Raw genomic sequence first — 18,330 nt, 5'->3', positions numbered from 1 at the left:
CAAGGAGGTCCCAGCCTCCACTGCACCTCCCGCTAAAGAGACAACAGCTGCAGTTAAAGACCTAAATAAACCACTGCCTGCTCAACTTCCTGAAACTGCTGTCCAGAAGAATAAGGATATCACTCCACCGAGTTCCCCTGCAACTAAAAAAGTATTAGAAAAAGAGGGGAAAGATGTAAAAGTTCAGAAGCCAGCTGATCAACCAGTCACATCCACTGATGAAGTAAAGCCCCAGCAAGCCCTAAACAAAGAATCGAAACCTGTTGAAACATCAATGGCCAAATCTGTTCCTCCGGCACCAAAGCAAGAATCAGGAGGTTTCCCCAGCTTTGGAAGTCCTAAATCTCAGCGTGCTGCCTCAATATCAACTGAAGCGGTGACCGGGAAGATGTTTGGATTTGGTTCATCCCTCTTCAGCTCGGCATCCACCTTAATAACATCCGCAGTTCAGGAGTCCCGCACAACACCACCAAGTTCACGCAAAATGTCTGCCCCAGCACAAGTCTCCGACAAGATGTCAACATCTCCAAAGCCCAGTCCCCCAGCTTCTCCAAGGATGGCATCAGAAAAGGAGGCCAAACCTCATGCTCAGAAACCTCATCAAGAAAATATACAAGACCAACCACAGCAGGCCAAGTCTCCTCCGTCAGGACAGGCCAAGGTTGACAAGGGTCCAGAGCCTGCCAAACCAGAAGCCTCCCAAGCTGCTCCCAAAGTGTCCCAGTCTACTTGTCCACTCTGTAAGGCACAACTTAACATCGGATCCAAAGATCTTCCCAACTACAACACCTGCACTGAATGCAAAACCAGTGTCTGCAACAAATGTGGATTTAGTCCTATGCCAAATGTTACACAGGTAATTAAATACTTGTAAAATTGATTTCCTTATTCGGCATTTTTGTTAGTTTTCTCTAATCTCTGCCTTCACTTCCAATTACACAAAATCATTTATTTGGATCTATCAAAGCTGCTTTGAATGCTCATTTTTCCCAAATGAAAAGGATGTTACTCATGTTTTGTGTTTGTTTTTCAGGCGAAGGAATGGCTTTGTCTCAACTGCCAGATGCAGAGAGCACTTGGAGCTTCTGAACCCCCAGGCCTTCCCATGATAAAACCACAACCTTCTCCAAGTAAAGAGGTCTCTTCCGCCCTAAAGAAGCAAGAGACCCCAGTGTCAACTTCTCAGGAAGACATCTCTAAAGTCCAATCCAAAAATGAGCTTGATAATGTTGCTACAACCAAAGAAAAAGTTTCACCGCCTTCACAAAAGCTTACTGAAGAGACACCCAAAGGACAACCAGGTACACCCCAGCAACAGCGTCAGCCAATAGCTGTGACTTCTGTTGCTGAGTCTGCTCCTCCACCAGATCGAGAAGCTGGCAAGACACCCCTACAAGAGCCTCCAAAAGCTGTGACTTCAATTGCTAAGTCTGCTCCTCCACCAGACCGAGAAGCGGGCAAGACGCCACCACAAGAGCCTCCACAAGTTGCAACTTCTACTGCTCAATCTGCTCCTCCACCAGGTCCAGAGACAGGAAAGCCACTCCAACAACAACCTCCAGAAGCTGTGACTCCTATTGCTAAATCTGCTCCTCCACCGGGTCCAGAGACAGGAAAGCCACTCCAACAACAACCTCCAAAAGCTGTGACTCCTATTGCTAAATCTGATCCTCCACAAGGTCCAGAGGCAGGAAAGCCACCCCAACAGCAACCTCCAAAAGCTGTGACATCTAGCGCTAAGTCTGCTCCTCCACCAGGTCCAGAGGCTGGAAAGCCAGAGGCAGCAAAGCCAATCCCACAACAGCCTCCAAAAGCTGCAACTTCTATAGCTAAGTCTGCTCCTCCACCAGGTCCAGCGACAGCAAAGCCACCCCAACAACAACCTCCAAAAGCTGGTACCTCTCCAGCCAAATCTGTACCTCCACCAGCTCAGCCTGCAAAACAGGAGTCAGGTGGCTTCTTTGGTTTTGGTGGTCCCAAAACACAGCCTGCTGCAGCACAGTCTGCTGGGTCAGTGACTGGAAAGATGTTTGGCTTTGGGTCATCTTTCTTAAGCTCCGCATCTACTTTGATAACCTCAGCTGTTCAGGATGAACCTAAAACTACACCACCGACTCCACGTAAGATGTCTACTACAGCCCATGTCTCTCCTAAAACTACACCGCCAGCCTCCCCTAAAACAGTACCTGCAAAGGACACCAAGCCACCTGCCGCCCCAAAAACTGAGGAGAAGAAACCAGAGAAACCACAGCAGGAAAAGGCTCCTTCAACAGTACAAGCCAAAGTGGACAAGGCTCCATCGGAGCCCCCCAAAGCAACAACAGACACCCAAGGGGCTCCAAAAGCAGATGTGTCCACCTGTCCACTCTGTAAAATTGACCTTAACATGGGCTCCAAAGATCCTCCCAACTACAGCACTTGCACCGAATGCAAGACAACTGTATGCAACCAGTGTGGATTTAATCCAATGCCAAATGTGGCAGAGGTAAATCACTGTACCCACATGTTTTTCCTGTGCTAGAACTTCCTTTCTTTAAATTATTTCAAACAAAGGATACTTGTATTGATTGATTAAATTAACATTTTATAAATTTCTTTAACATTGTTTATGGATCAAATTCATTATTTGACAAGACATGTAAATATTGTATCATGATCAATAAGTTGCAAGGTTTAAATATCAGTACTTTTGATGTTGAACATTTCAATTGCATTTTGACATACAGTACATTGGTTTACTACATTAGTACAGCAGGTTCATATTGTTCATTTTATCAGTAACTATAAATTCCAGACTCACATGCATTAGGAATGAACAGATTGTAAATTAATGATCCTTCAATGAATACAGTACATGTGAGACAAGGATGCCTGAAGTGGCTAAATATCCTCTGCACTCAAAATTTGAATACAATGTGTCCTTGGGGTTTGTCTATAAAGACACTGTGTTGATGTCTGTTTTTCAACAATGATCTTGACATTCCATTGTATTTTTTTTTCATATAAAGGAATGGCTTTGTCTGAACTGCCAGATGCAGAGAGCGCTAGGAGCGTCTGAGCCAACTGTACATCCTGTAGTGAAACCACAGCCCTCCCCAAGCAAGGTATTTACACCTCCTGCCCCTGAACAAAAGGATGTACAAGTCCAGAAGGAGAAGTCTACAGAAGCTACAGCAGTCAAAAAGGAAGTCACTCAAGCACCTCTACAGAAAAAAGAAACCCCCAAAGCTGAGGCTCTATTGCCAACTGCAGTCCAAAAGGCAGAAACACCTCCACGAGGTTCTGTGCAAAAGACACAGGTCCTTCCAGGCACTGAACAGGGAAAAGGCCAGGGTGTCACTGGCCAGCAACAACATGTTGGAAAATCCCCACAAGTACAGGTTTCTCAGACGACAAAGCCAGAAGTCAAGGCAGGTCCCGCAAAACAAGAAGCTGGGAAACCACCACAACAGCCCCCCAAATCTCCAACCCCTGCTGCCAAATCTGCACCACCACCAACTCAGCCTGCTAAACAGGAGTCAGGAGGCTTCTTTGGCTTTGGTGGTCCTAAAACACAACCTGCTGCTGCAAAGCCTGCTGAGTCAGTAACTGGAAAGATGTTTGGCTTTGGGTCATCTTTCTTAAGCTCTGCATCCACTTTGATAACCTCAGCTGTTCAAGATGAACCTAAAACTACACCACCCACTCCACGTAAGATGTCTACTACAGCCAGTGTCTCTCCTAAAATTACACCTCCAGTTTCTCCTAAGATTCCCCCTGCAAAGGACACCAAGCCACCTTCTGCGCCGAAATCAGAGCCACCTCAACAGGCCAAGCCTGCTTCACCAGCACAGGCCAAAGCAGAGAAAGCTCCATCAGCGCCTCCAAAATCCACAGAAGTGACCCAAGTTGCTCCTAAAGCAAGTCTGTCCACCTGTCCACTCTGTAAGGTCGAACTCAACGTGGGCTCCAAGGATCCTCCCAATTACAACACCTGCACCGAATGCAAGAACACGGTCTGCAATCTTTGTGGATTTAATCCAATGCCTCATACAGGAGTGGTAAGTGCAATAAATTTAATTTCATATGTTATTTTCACACAAATGTTAAGGAGTGTTATAGGTTTGGCCCTGAAAATTGTCCCCTTATAATTTCCAACTCACACCCTGCAATCACAGAAGGATTATTATGGCTTAGCATTATGTGTTTTCCTGGACTGTAATGAAGTCAGCAGTTCTGATGTAGTTTTCAGTTTTCAGTAACCATGTCTGATACGGAGCAGCAAAACACTAGTTAGGGCTCTGCAGAAGTAGTAGTACTCCCATTACAGTATGCTGATTTTTTTTCAGGACCATTCAGTGCTTATAGCAAAGTTTTCACTGTATTATACATCAATTATATTTGACAAACACATTCACTTTAGCCTGTAAACAAATACATAAGGAAGAAAGCATACATGGTAAACATTTTGATGCAAACATTCAGAGATATTAAAGAAGGGAGATCATTAGGATTTTTTGGTTTCATAATGTCCCATGTATAATAGGCTCCTAGCTCCATAGTATGCAGTTTATGAAACTGTTCATTTGATAGTTTCTATTAAGTGAAGAGCACCTTCTTCTTGTATGATTAATTAATATGCTTCTTTGTTCTTCCTTGTTGTTTGCTTTCCAAGGTCAAGCACATCTTATTATGAGTGAGAGTTTGCAAGCGATAAAATTTATTTTTTAGTACTTTTTAGTCTTTCTACTTTGTGTGCAAAGGATGAAAATCACGGAGATTGGCTGTCATGCAGTCTTTTATTTCTTTTGAAAATGTTGAACAATAGGCTGAATTTATGATGTTGATTTGATTTTCTTGACAAAAAGCAGGCGTTACAAGTGTGGTGGAACAATAGATGAGGGTGCTGCAGCCGGGAAAATATATATGGAGAAGTTGGTTGAATTCGTTTTCAGACTGTGACTTTGAACGGTGGTCTGTGTGCTGTTAATTAAGGTACCCTATGTAAGTCATTGAGCTACTTTGAGAGGTCCTCAAACATAATTTCAAACATACTTAAACTCAAGATCCATGATGGCTGCTATCCCTCCACCAGAGAGGCCGGAGTTATTACATAACGACTCATGAGAGGAGTACTTCAGCAGACCGGCGCACTGAAAATGTATTAAAGTGATTGAGGGTTGTGCAACAGCATTAGTGAGATGGGACCTGCTGCCATAGCAAACCAGGGAATCTCCATCCCCCGTGAGAGATCTGAGATGGCAAAGCCCTGTGATATGCCAATAAGCAGAGGTGAAACGGATTAAGTCCAACACAACACTGTGCAGTACATTAGGGCAGCAGACATTTCCTTTCAGGCCATCTGCTCTCTCACAGATCAGTGGCTCCATGTAATTCAACAATTTCCTCTTTATTTTATGTGGGTGGCAGTGGCACGTGTGTACTTGTTTTGCGACACACCCACGCATGCAGGTCATAGTTGAATGCATGGCTGTGGCTCCTATATGTAAGGTGCAGTAATACTACCTTTCTGAACAGCTCACATTTCCCTGTAGGGTCGGTCAGTTTCTGGCAGCAGTAGGAACAGTTAATGCCTGAAATAATTTGTAAATGATTTGGTGAGCCCATTGTTCTTCTCTTAGTTACTTCACTGTTCAGTTTGTTCAAAGGACACTACACTGCGCTGCAAATACTTAAAATGTGGGTGCAATTCAATAATGTGCCCTGTCAGTCATGTTAGTCATTCTACTGGCGGCTTTTGAATAAGGTCATCTCCGATGCTGATACTCTCATAATGTGACGTCCTATTAAACGGGAAAAAACATTGGCTACGTTGAAGTGTGAAAAAATACAGTATGTAAAAGATGGATTTATTGAAATATTGTGAAGCTTTATTCAATTTCTGGCAAAAGGAAATTCCTGCTTTCCATGAAAGACAAAGTATTACTGGCTGACAGTTATTTTTATGAGAATGAGGACAATGTTCTTGCATTCTGTTGTCTCTTAGTAAACAACAAAATCCCTCTCCGTCATTTTTGAGTAAATGTGCTTTATTTTTTTCTCTTTTCCATAATTCTGCCTTCAATTTATTTTCCCAGCGTAAGATTATGACACACTCGGCCCAAATGGCACATTAATATGGGTAAATAATGCTGACAGAGATGTGCCTCTTATGTAATTGACACTTCTCACGTTTTTTACGGACACCAGAGAGGAGGAAGTGCCTTAGGGTGGATGTTGGATGGGGGAGGGGACAAGCATGGATGATTAATGCTGCGTGTACAACATAGATTTATTCCTCTTAATAGCAAAGGAAAACAGAAAGAGTTTGGCCTTAACGCAACTGAATAGGATGAGCTGCCATACTTATTGCTGTCCTATGACCTGCTTTATCTAAAGTGGCTGTGCCTGGCAGTTCCCTTACATGACTGGCTCTTTAGTCGAAGGGCAGAAATGCCTCCTTTTAAAATATGAAAAGGACTTGTGAGGTACAAAAGGAGAGGAGGCCACTTTAGGCAAATGGAGTGCTAGCAGCAAGTCTGTCCATTTTTCCTTTTGCTTGCTCTGCCTCAGCTGATGCCATCAAAAGCCTGGGAGTGACTGTTGTCTGATAAGTAGGACACACGTGTGTCGTGCTTTGCCAGCTTAGGCTTTGTGTGTGACAGATGAGACGGTATGAATGATCGTTCCTCAGCATTTTTTCAAATGTTAACACGTAGCTATATCTTTGGCTTTAAATAGATTTTCATGTTTATAGTCTTCCAGTAAAAAGCAGTCTTCACCTTATATTTTCTCTTTAAATATGAGTTTATTTGAACATCCATTGGATGAATTGTCCCTACTAATCAAAGCTAAAAGCAATTGGCAGACATTGCACACCGATTCATAACAAAATGCATTATCTCTGACACACAGGCCTGCAGAGAGTACCCTGAAACCTGCAATTTAACACTTTTGAAGTCTCGCCGTTTCCCCAAAGTTTTTTATATTCTTTACACACACCAGGTCTATGTACAAGATGTTTTTTGCTGAAAGCCAGACAACCACAGACAGTTGGCCCCTTGATAAGGAGGCGCACCTAGTGACAGTGTTAAAAATAGTCCCTCTGAGGAGAGACCAAGCATACCAGCTGCATCCTCGTTCTTTTTTTTACAGCCTCTGTCAGAAGTTACAATGAGGCTAGCAGTGCTAAAATTGAGTAGGTACGTGCTTTGGACTCGATGCTGCATCAGAACATTGTTAAAATTGTCTTATCGCGCTGATTTATTATTCACATTGATATATTTATTTATTTCCACTGCCGTTAGTTGTTTCTTTCCACACAGATTATTGTATTACATGTAGCTATGTTCCCTGTCCCAAAAGAAGGAGTAGGACCTCACCAAAGCTTTGTCAATGTACCTCCTAGTGTCTTTATGCCACACCCTCTCACTACTTCTTCAACCCCAATCTTCATCCTATTGCACTTTGCCATCAAAGGGAAGTTTGCTGATGCACCATTCGACAGATTGCAAAAAGCAGTGGGTGTATTTCCTTGTCTTTAGAATGAAGCACTCTGCTTATTACAGATTAGTAGGTCAACAATCCCTATTATCAGAGGGCTTGATTTATGAGGAGTTCTGCTCTGTGGGGGCTGCTGAAAGCCAAGTATATTAGCCAGTTACAGCTTGTGCCAAAGGCATCTGCCAAGAAATCAATAAGAAACTTACCAGCTCCAGCATCAACAGCAGAAAAGCACTGATGAAAGGCTGAGGGAAACAGCAGTGTAGTCCACAACCCAAAGGACATCCTTTCAGTCTAGCTATCATCAAATGTAAATTTCAGAACTACTTGGTGACTGGTGTCTTACTAGTACGAATGATACAAACTCAAATTAATTGATGAAATTATCACATTAAATGATTGAAATTAGTGCAAGGATCCATTAGTGTGGAAATGCAAGAGTGACAGGCCTTTCCTTGTAAGAGCAGTTTGATAGATGTTTGATTTACAGTGTATTTGTTGAACCATACACCTGCCGTACCTCAACGCTGATAGTGAACAAGATTAAATTCTCCTTGGCAGTTATCCATAATGCACGGTAGGCGGTGCCAAATGTGTATGTAGGATATGAATACCAATAAACACGTGTCAAATTCTAATGAAAGTATAAAATATTTAGGTTTCTTAAAAAGTCAATGTTAAAAGATAATTTGAGCCCAATGTGAATGGGACCTTTTCTTAAGGTGTTGCATAAATGCATAAATGCTGAATGTCTGGCTGTGAATAAAGTGAACGGGGCAATTCTTTATAAAGCTCTGCAGATCCAGCCTAATGCAGCACGCCTGTGTGTCAAGAGCATAATTTCCTGACTGCTGTCATTGTGAAGGTCTGGTAATCCAGCTCACAGGCTAATCGTGGGGAGCAGCCTCTCCCATGGCTCTCTGCTTGGGGCTCTTGCTCTTTAGTCATAAAACAGATTTAATTAGACAAAAGGATGATGGCGACTTTCCAAACCCTGTGGCTCTGATGTATGGCTCTGAGACTGTGGTGCTGTGAGGCAGTGACTGGTTCTGGAGGCGAATGTGATGAGATTAGGGTTTTTTGTTGAGTGAGATGTTGTTTTTTTTTACCCTGATTTTGAATTTGTAGGGTAAATGATTATCAGTTGCAAGGTTGGTGCAGTGGTGGTGTATAATGTTTAATCTTGCTGATTTGTTTGGCCTTAATTTGGCATACAATACACAATGCTGAAGTTTAACCCCTCATTTGCATACTTTTGTAATTGCTTTGTCCATCTGTTCTTCACTTAGGTTGAAAAAGGTCATTTGTCATGTTGAGACTTGGATCTGTGGGATACCAGCACCTGGAGAGGTGTGAGATTGCAGGAGAGAGAGAGAGAATACAGTAGACCATCAGAAAGACTCAGGAATGCAAGGCCATGGCTCAGCCATCTGCGAACACTGCTGTTTGATCGTACTCTATCAGTCTTAGTTCACAGTCCCTTTCAAGTGCGTACTGTTAAAGGGGAGCAGAAGCTGAATGGGGGAATAGGCCACAATGTTTGATTTTAATGAGTTATGCAAATGTGTTTTTTGACAATCCTGCAGCTCTTTAACAACCTGTGAATTGTTAGGATGTGTTAATTTCAGAGTGCAGTTATCTTCAGTGGCTCAAAATGAATGTAGTTTGCCCAACTTTGATGCTACTGATTGTTGGAATGGCAATTATAGATATGTAAAGTATGTCAAACCCCGATTGTAATTATGTTATTTTATCATGAATCACTTTCTTTTTCAGAATTATGAAATTGATCTGTTTTTACATCCAAGTGCAGTTTATCTAAAATTGAACAATTAGTTGTTGTTTTTGTTCATATTGTCTCAAATTATAGTTATGGAAGCTCAGGACTTCATTTGCAAAGAAAGAATATATTTTTAAATACCCTTTCCTCCAAAATGGTAACTATATACAGGTGTAATTCAATTTATTGTCATTGCTATAAAGATAGCATCAGTGCATATGAGCTACCTCTGATAAGGCTAATTTGACAGGTCTATGAAATTATCCTTCCTATTAAAAGTAGGAAGAGCTGGTATTTGTGATTACTCATTGCTCATTTGAATGGCTTCGGTAGTGACATATTATTGCTGATTAGCATACGTATGTGATAAGGAGCACGTTTCTTGTTAGCTGTGATTACATCCTGCAAGCATGACAGAGGAGACGAAGGTGAAGTCGAGGGGTGCGTGGGAATTTTATCATTGACAGATGTTTAAGGCAGTATACTGGGACACACAGGTTTGTCAGCCTAAATAAATAATATACTCAATTTACTCAAGGGCCACAGATTTATGAGCTGTTCTGTATTCCAGATACAATGAAAGGCAGTGTCGAAAGTTTGTACAAAGAAAAAAATATAACCCTGTGTAAGATTTATCTTTTATGTGGACTCTTGTGACGTACTGTTTGTCCAACTTCAAAGGTAAACATGAGTGAGGCTGAGTTTGCATCAGATCACATAAAACTGGGGTTTAATGATTTATTGACTTACAAGATTATCAGCATCATGCACTATGCTGATGAGGCTTTGTCTGTCACTGTTGGGAACCAATAGGATTATGATATTCCTGAGTGAGGCACAGTTGACTGGAAAAAAGCATCTCAGTAGCAATTCAATTAGATATGTCAGTGTCAGTTCTCATCAGCTGTAATTCTGCTTGCCATGAATGTTTCTCAGTCAGTGGAAGTTTTTTACAGCAGTGCAGCTGATCTTTTCTTGAAGTGTTATTGCTGCCCAAAGTCTCAGGGTAGAAAATGAGCATTAACATTTTCAACCATGCTCTATCTGCAGTAGATGCATGCTAACATTCTTTTATTGCCAAATATCTAACCTCTGTAAACAGCCTTGGACAATTGGAGGGTTGAAACAATAAATTATTCCTAGTAGGACAAAACGATAAAAAACTACTTGATGATGATGTTTTATCAGATCATTTTAAATGCCCCCTCTATCCTTGTCTTCCTGTTTAGACAAGTATTGACATGTTTCGAGTATGATTGCAACAGGTCTTAGCAGTGTGATATTTTAGGCTTGTTTGTGTGGAAAAAAATGAAATGTCCTGCACAGCTGGATTGTAAAAGCAGGCCTAAGCCGGGGTATGACAGAGGGTAGATTACATCACTTACCAAAGCTCAACTCAGCACATGAGCACATCATTTACGTCATTACATCCTGAATCACTGCTAAACTCCAAGACAAAATGTGTGTGTTTAGAAACAGATTGAGATTCTTCTCCTGTTTATATAGTGCATGAAAATGCACTTACAGGTTACAAAACATGTACATTAGTGTGTACATGTGGCCACTGTCGTTCCATAATTAAGATGTATTGGGTGTGTATAGGTTCTAATAGTTTATGTTGTGGATAAGGCAGTTAAAACTTGGAAATGGTTTCATAAACAGGATATGTGTGCGGTATAATCTCCTCCTCTGTCCTGTATATCAGAACTGCTCTCCCCGGCTCTGCAGAGGCAGGCGCATTGCTGTGGTTTGGTCTGCTAGGTTGCTACAGACACACTGTTTTATCTATTGACAGCTTTTGCTTTCCTCTCCTCTTAACTGTCCATTAATGGGGCTTAGATGTGATAAGAAGTGTGTCTTCAGAGGATTCATTTTTTAAACTAATAACATTGCTTATAAAATGTGATTAGCTCTGTTGCAAGGTAAGCATTTTTTCTTGCTGTCTTACAAGTGTCGTAAGTTGTAGTGTTTTAGCAGCGAGCATGTTGATATTATAGACCACAAGCTTCGGTTGAAAATGTCATTTATGGTTGATATTCCTCTGTAATTGTTTTGGTTGTTTACATTTTTCAGCAATGGTAGTGCAGGATGATGATTGAATTATATTACTTTGAGTGCTATGGTATTACTCAGCATATGAGACAGTGCTGTATTGGACCATGTTATAATCTATAGATAGTGTCAAAGATGTCTACAGTAGTTGAAAATATGAAAACTATGAGTTGTCTGCTGCAGCACACAGTGCAGCATTGCTTTGGGATGTATGACATTTTTTGTTTTTTTGTTTTTTTCCACTAATATTTGACATCCATATTCTTTTTAACTTTAAAGTTGCAGTCTAAGCCCCCAAAACACATAATTGAAGCCTGGTATGATATACAAGTATTCTGATACTAAGAGTACTAGGTATAAGTTTGTCCCCCCCCCCCCCCCCCCCCCCCTTTTTTTCATGTTTGATTGTGTCTGTAGTCTTTGATTTAAAATGTACCATCAAAATTATTTTGAAGCTGTTATTTTAGGGTAAAGAAGTTACATAATGTTGGTTTAAGTCAACATGGAGCAGGAGGTTGTAGTGGATAAGCGAGCTGCATAAGGAAGCAGCACTGGCATGAAAAGCAGACTGTGCTTTTCACTAATATGAATATGATTGTATATTACAAGTTTGCTGGTAGCCAAGCAGTTTGTGAATGAGCCACTGATGATGGAGCAGCTGATCCTAATCAGCTAATGCAAGCATTACTTGAGTCCTCTGTCCGGAATAAACCAATGCTTCAGTTATCTTGTTGAAGAAATAAATAACTTCAGTATATTCTGATAGCATTAGCTCTGAGTTAGCAATGTGAAATTGCTTTATCTTGGATCCATTATGTTTTAGGCTCACTCAAGTCAGGCATTCTACAACAAGCCCCATTTTTCTTATCCTGAATTATGAAAAAGTCCTCTTAGCCTATTATCAAATGCATATATAACTGAAAGTATTCAATTGTATATGCAATATAGCACAGGTCAAAAAATGTGTTATTGGGCCTGTAAGGTTTTTATTTTAAACTTGGTAAAGTGTGTTTCCTAATCATATGCTGTTTGTTTGATTACAGAAGGAATGGCTGTGTCTGAACTGCCAGACTCAAAGGGCTTTGTCGGGACAGTTGGGAGACTCAGGAAAAATGCCCCAGCCTTTACCTGTATCTGCCAAGCCAGAGACTCAGACCACACTTACAACCAAAAAGGCAGAGCCCCAAGCTACTCCTACAAAGGCAGAGCCCACACCTGCAGCCACAAAGTTGCAGCCCTCACCTGCTGCCATCCAGGCAGTACCAACAGTTCCAACCCCAAAAGAAAAGATGGATCCTACATCTGTCAAGATGGAAACCACAGCCAAGGCAGCCTCTGCACAAATCGAGCCCACAACAGAAAAGGTTTCTCCTGTTACATCAGAAAAACAGCCTTTAGCAGCATCCACAGCAGAACCCCCCATACCAGCTTTGGCCCCTGTTCAAGAGATAGTAGTAACACCAAAGGTTGAAGTGCCAAACACAGATATTCCCAAGACTGTAACAGTGGGAGATAAAGAAGATTTGGCAAAAATGGAGGACAGCACGAAAGAAAGTCACAAAACTGAAGAGTCTAAACCTGACATTTCAAAAGTCAAAGTTGAGGCAGGTGTAGCTGTGGCTTCCTCTTTCCCAGTGTCTGAGGCTACAGTTGTACCCACCTCCGCTATTGCTGCAGAGGTTGCTGTGAGTGGGATTGTTCCAGCTACTGAAACACAGCCAGAATCGTCTGCTCCAGAGAGGATTGTTAAGGAGGTACACCCAGATGATCATATCAAACTGACAGAGCCAACAAAATCTTCACAGCAAGTTGAGGTGAAATCAAAGTCACAAGAACCACAGCTGCCAGTGGAAGCAGAGCCAGCTATAGCAGCTGACCGGAAGGAGGTGGTTGATAAGCTGGCTGAAGGGAAAATGGACGTCACTTCAACTCAAGAGACACAGCCAGTTTCTACAAACATCATCATAAAAGTAAGAATGGGTCCTTTTGACTGACAAACAATGTACTATTTGCAAACCAATCATTTGTTAGTATTCTTTGTACCTCAGTTTCAACATATGATGGCAGTATGATTATTGTGATGACAGCTAAAATAACTGATGGAATTTAGATGACTGTTGTGGAAAGATGTGTCTTGCATCTCGTCTCAGAATTCAATTTTGTTTAGTTTGTTGATGTGTCTTCTGCAATTTCTTAATTTGTATTGACAAGACTCGATGAATGATGTATCTTTCCATTGAATTAGACAATTTTCAGCATTACTCTTAATAGCATCCTGCAGTTACAAGTAAGAACTTGTCAAATATTTGGCAATATATGCTTCAGAAGTCTAGCCCCTTCACTGACCAAATCTGTTGGTTTTTGTTTTTTTCTTCACATTTTTAGGACCAAGATGAAACCAAGAAAGAGCCACTGAAAGAAAGAAAGGTCTCCCTTCCTACAGGGCAGGTTGAACTGGAAAACATAGTTATCCCTGCAGCAGCTGAAAAGCCTAAATCCAAAGGAGAAGAGCATGATGAAGACCAACCCCAGATTTTACCCATATCCCAGAAACTGGAAGAGGGGCAGGTGGTTAGTGATACAAGTAAAGATAACATAGATACCTATCCATCCATTTCAGTAAAGGAGGTGGTTACAGTTGAGAGAAGGCGCCTAAGTTTCCAAGCAATGGATGAAAGCAGTGAAAGTGAGCTCACACCCTCACCTAAAGTCCAGAGGAGAAGGCTGACGGTGAGCCATGTTTCATCCAGCAGTGAGGACATCAAAACTGAGAGTGCTGACTCCAATGCAGAAGAAGATGAAGAGTTCATCCGCAGGCAGATTATGGGTATGGGTGATGAAGAAGAAATGTCTCTTTCAGAGGATGAAAAAGAAAAGGATTTGGCAAATGAAGAAGCTCTCAAGGAGACTGAACTTGATAATGCTACAGTGATACCAAAAAGTAGCACAGATAAAGATGATAGCCCAGCCAGGATAAAAGTCCTCCTTAAAACTGACACTGCAACTACTCAAGAAGTGGCTGAAACAATACCCAGCACTACTCTAAAGAAAGCTATTCCAGTCATGAGACAGAGACAAAGCACTGATGAAGAAGTAGAGAGCATCACAGAATCACTGTCAAAGGGATCATCTAGTGTTCAGGCATCTAGCTTTACTCCAGGATCTTCACCTACGTCAGCCTCATCTCTGGAGGAGGACAGTGATAGTAGTCCCAGTCACAGGAAAATCAGTGGGGACAAACGGCACCGTAAAGGTAAGCACAGGCAGCCAACTCAGCCTCTCCCTACCATTGAAGACTCCTCTGAAGATGAAAAGATTAGGGAAGAGGAGAAGTCTAGGAAGGACAGAGGGGAATTCAGGGCAGATGACCAACCAGTGTCTCCAACTGAAAATGCTTCCTCGGAGGAGGATCTGAGACAGGTCACAGTAATTGATGAAACTAGCAGAACATCTGGCTCTGAGTACTCTGCCAGTATAGAATCAGAGCCAGAGGCTAGGCGAGCTGTACAAAGAGGAAGTAAACCTTCACCAACAGTGATGCCGTACTTTCCCTCTGATCCATTTAAAGAAAAGGATACTGTAACAAAATCATTGAAGAGCGCTGAAGAAGCATATGAGGAAATTATTCAGAAGACAAAAGCTATTCCAGGGGAGAGTCCTCCTGATATTGAGCCCCTCTATGGAGGAATGGCAATAGAGGACTATCTTTATGAGTCCTTAGTTGAGGAGCCTGAGTTTAAGATTATTGTCTCTCAAGAGGAAGAGCTCAAACATGATACTTCCACTGAATCTCTCAAAAAACTCAGGTCTCCAGAGGAAGTTTATGAGGAGATGATGCAGAAAAAGAGAGAACTGATGATGATAGAGCAAGAGTTTCAACAGGCCCAGACAGCCATGGAATCTTCCTCATCAGGTGCTTCAGTCACTGGGCCTTCATCGGTTGCTGAGACCTGTGTGGTGACCATACCCACAGAAGAGACATCTATCACCGGCCAAACTGACATGCCCCTTACAGGCACTGAAACACCCGGCGAAGTGCCAGAAAAGAAAAAGAAACGACCAGCACCTCCACGCCCCTCTGAACCTCCTAAGCGCTCTGAGGTCCCTGTTGTTCCCAGCATGCCTAGTGGGTCTATAGGTTTTGTTAGGCCTATGGTTCCTCAAGATCCTGCACTCAGAAAGGCATTGTTCCCTATACCAGACCTCAAGATCACCCAGTGTTCATCTGGGGAGGAAGAGGATGACAGTCTTGCAGATGAGTATGGTGTTGGCATTTCCTCGGACATTACACCCAGTGATGATTCTGAGACTAAAGAAGATCCGTCCACAAGCCCACCTTTGTCTGAAATTGTTGAGATGGAACCTATCTGTGTGGTCTGTGAAATTCCTGAGCCAAAACCTATTCCAACTCCAATATCAGCCCCAGAACTAACCACTACACCTTCCCCTGTATCACCAGTGTCACCTCCAACTTCACCAGCCACTCCAGATTCCAGTTTGGCTTCTAATGCTACATCTTCATCCTCATTCCAGGCTCAAACACCTCTGTCACCAGATTCAACTCCACTGTCTACACCAACACCGCCAACTTCATCTGTAACCCAATCACCTCCAGAGATCTCACCACCATCACCTGCCACAGCTGCAGTCTCTCGCCCCACTCCCAGCACAGTTATAGTTACAATACCAGATGTGGTGTCAGATCCATCCAAAGCTAAAACAAGTGCTGTCAGTCAAGCTTCTACAACTGATGTTGCAACTCCAGCACTAGTGGGGATGTCTACTCATGTACCTGTTGTGGTTCAAATGCCCGACTTGGTTTCATCTCCATCTCAGGAGCCTATTGAGGCTCCAGCTGTTATACAGGTCTCAGCACCATCTCCAACACCTGTTGTTGTCTCAGCTCGACCTACAGTCGTAGTTGCAGCTACACCTGTTGCAGTCTCTACTCCAGCTTCAGCCCAAGTTGTTCCTGCTTCTGTCACTCTGGCCTCATGCCCTGGGCCAGTCATAGTTCAGATGCCTGACCTGGTTTCAACTACATCTCCAATCTGTGCACAATCCCCACTACCAGTCTCAGCACTCGTAACTACCCCAGCTCAAGTACAAGCCAAAGTGGTGCACTCAGTCCCTGTACAACCAGCTGTCTCCTCTGTGAGCCCAGTAGTAGTCCCAACTTTGACTCAAACAGCCCAGGTTCCTGCACCAGCCCCAGCATCAACTACTATTGTTAAAAAGAAGGTCCCACCCCCTCCCCCCCCTCGGTCTACTTCAGTGTCATTACCTGAGCCTAATACAGAGCTGCCACATGTAAGGACTGTTCAGCAAGTCACCCCTACTGTGACCACCACTGTAGCTACAGGAACCACTGTGGCTGGTCAACCAATGCAGTCTGTAGCTGTGGATATACAGCCAAGAATGGAAGAAATGCAACCAGATAATGTGGCTGTACCTCAAATAGTGACCCCAACCAGACAAGGGCATGTAGTCATCATAGTGCCCAGTATGGAAAACAGATCTCTGCATGGACAAATCCCACAAGACAGAGCTAGTACAGGGCCAATTGCTTCCACTCTTTCTGGGCCATTAAGTAGTCAAATAGCCACACACCCTGTTTCGAATATACCCAGCACAGACACAGCTTCACTATCCACGAAAGTGTCAGCAGTGCCAGTGGCTTCAGCTCCACCGCTTCCACCTAAACCAATGGTAGGGGAAAAGGTTACAGACACAGTAGAAATACCTGTAGCAGATACACCTCCACCACATCCTGCTACTTTACCGAAGCCAACTGTTTATTCAAAGCCCCCAGTACCCACTGTGCTGACGATTTCTACAGCAACAGTAGCAGATGTTGTTGTTCCAACAACTGGCCCCAGTCAAACCGCCAAGCCTCCACCACCCATACCACCCAAGCCTATATCAATTCCAGCAGGACTGGTTTTCAGCCACAAGCCAGGAGAGAGTGTCAAGCCACCTCCTTATGTGGTCCCCAAAGCTGCAACACTGCCCAGGACCAAAGAACCTCCAAATGCTCTGTCACTTAGCCTGACACGACCTGTGGAGTCTAAGTCGGGTGCAGCATCTCCTAAGTCACCTTTGTCTCCCAGACATGCCAAATGTTTGCAAACCTATGTTGTGATAACCCTTCCATCTGAGCTTAGCTCACCACCAGAAGGAATAACAGTCCAGGCACCTGTAAGACGAGGCTCCATCCCATCTACAAAAGTGGCAGAGGTACGGGCCACACCTTCAGAGCAGAAGACACCCACTGAGGCATTCTCAGCACAGGCAACAATTAGGAGAGCCTCTGTCCCCACTGTAAGGCATCCACCTCCTATACAAATAGTTCCAACTGTGGCGGTACAGCAAGTGACACCCCCTGAAGTAGTAACTGCTAAAGTGCAAGCCTCTGTGCCTTCTGTAGTGCAACCATCATCATCTGTGGATGTCACCATAGTGTCATCAGGTCAGGACTCATTTATTCAGGCGCATAGTGTACCTCCTCCAATTAAGAAACCATATGTGCAACAGCAACAACAACAACAACAACAACAACAACAACCAATTACTCAGCCACTGCCACCACCTAAAACAATATCTGAGGTCATCGCAATGCCCACAGAACCAAAGATACTTATTCAACCACTAACAGTTCAAGCCACAGCAAGAGCACAGGCTATACCATCTGTTGCTCAGCATCCAGACATAGCCTCAGAAGTCATAACAATTCCACCAGAGGTTTCAGCTGAAGCACTAATTCCTCAGGCCCTGATACCAACAGTACCTGTACAGCCACAGCCTCGGACAGATGTTGTCACTGTACCATTACAGCCTGAGGTACTTTTAAGTGGGTTAGTTCCCCAAGATAGACCAGCTGGAGTCCCCTCAACTGTTATTTATCCACAAGTTGGAACTCAAATAGAAATGCTACAAAAAGAACAGGATATGCCTACTGATGTCATTGTCACTGATGCAGTTATAATAAGATCACCAATACCAGAAGTGAGTCAGCA

The 18,330-nt window shown here is 43.0% G+C and overlaps 1 protein-coding gene across 1 annotated transcript in view; it reads left to right on the top strand.

Moving 5' to 3' along the window:
* The first annotated feature begins 13,981 nt into the window (after window positions 1-13,981).
* Window positions 13,982-18,330, top strand: part of pclob (piccolo presynaptic cytomatrix protein b) — a 29,421-nt gene continuing 25,072 nt past the window's right edge. The window contains exon 1 of the mRNA XM_073471764.1: window positions 13,982-17,390. Coding sequence (XP_073327865.1) covers window positions 13,982-17,390 — 3,409 coding nt within the window. The remainder of the gene's footprint in view (window positions 17,391-18,330) is intronic.

The sequence above is a fragment of the Pagrus major genome, chromosome 8, assembly GCF_040436345.1.
Source record: "Pagrus major chromosome 8, Pma_NU_1.0".
In the NCBI taxonomy this organism is placed as follows: Eukaryota; Metazoa; Chordata; class Actinopteri; order Spariformes; family Sparidae; genus Pagrus; species Pagrus major.
This window is presented reverse-complemented; position numbering and strand designations above follow the sequence as displayed.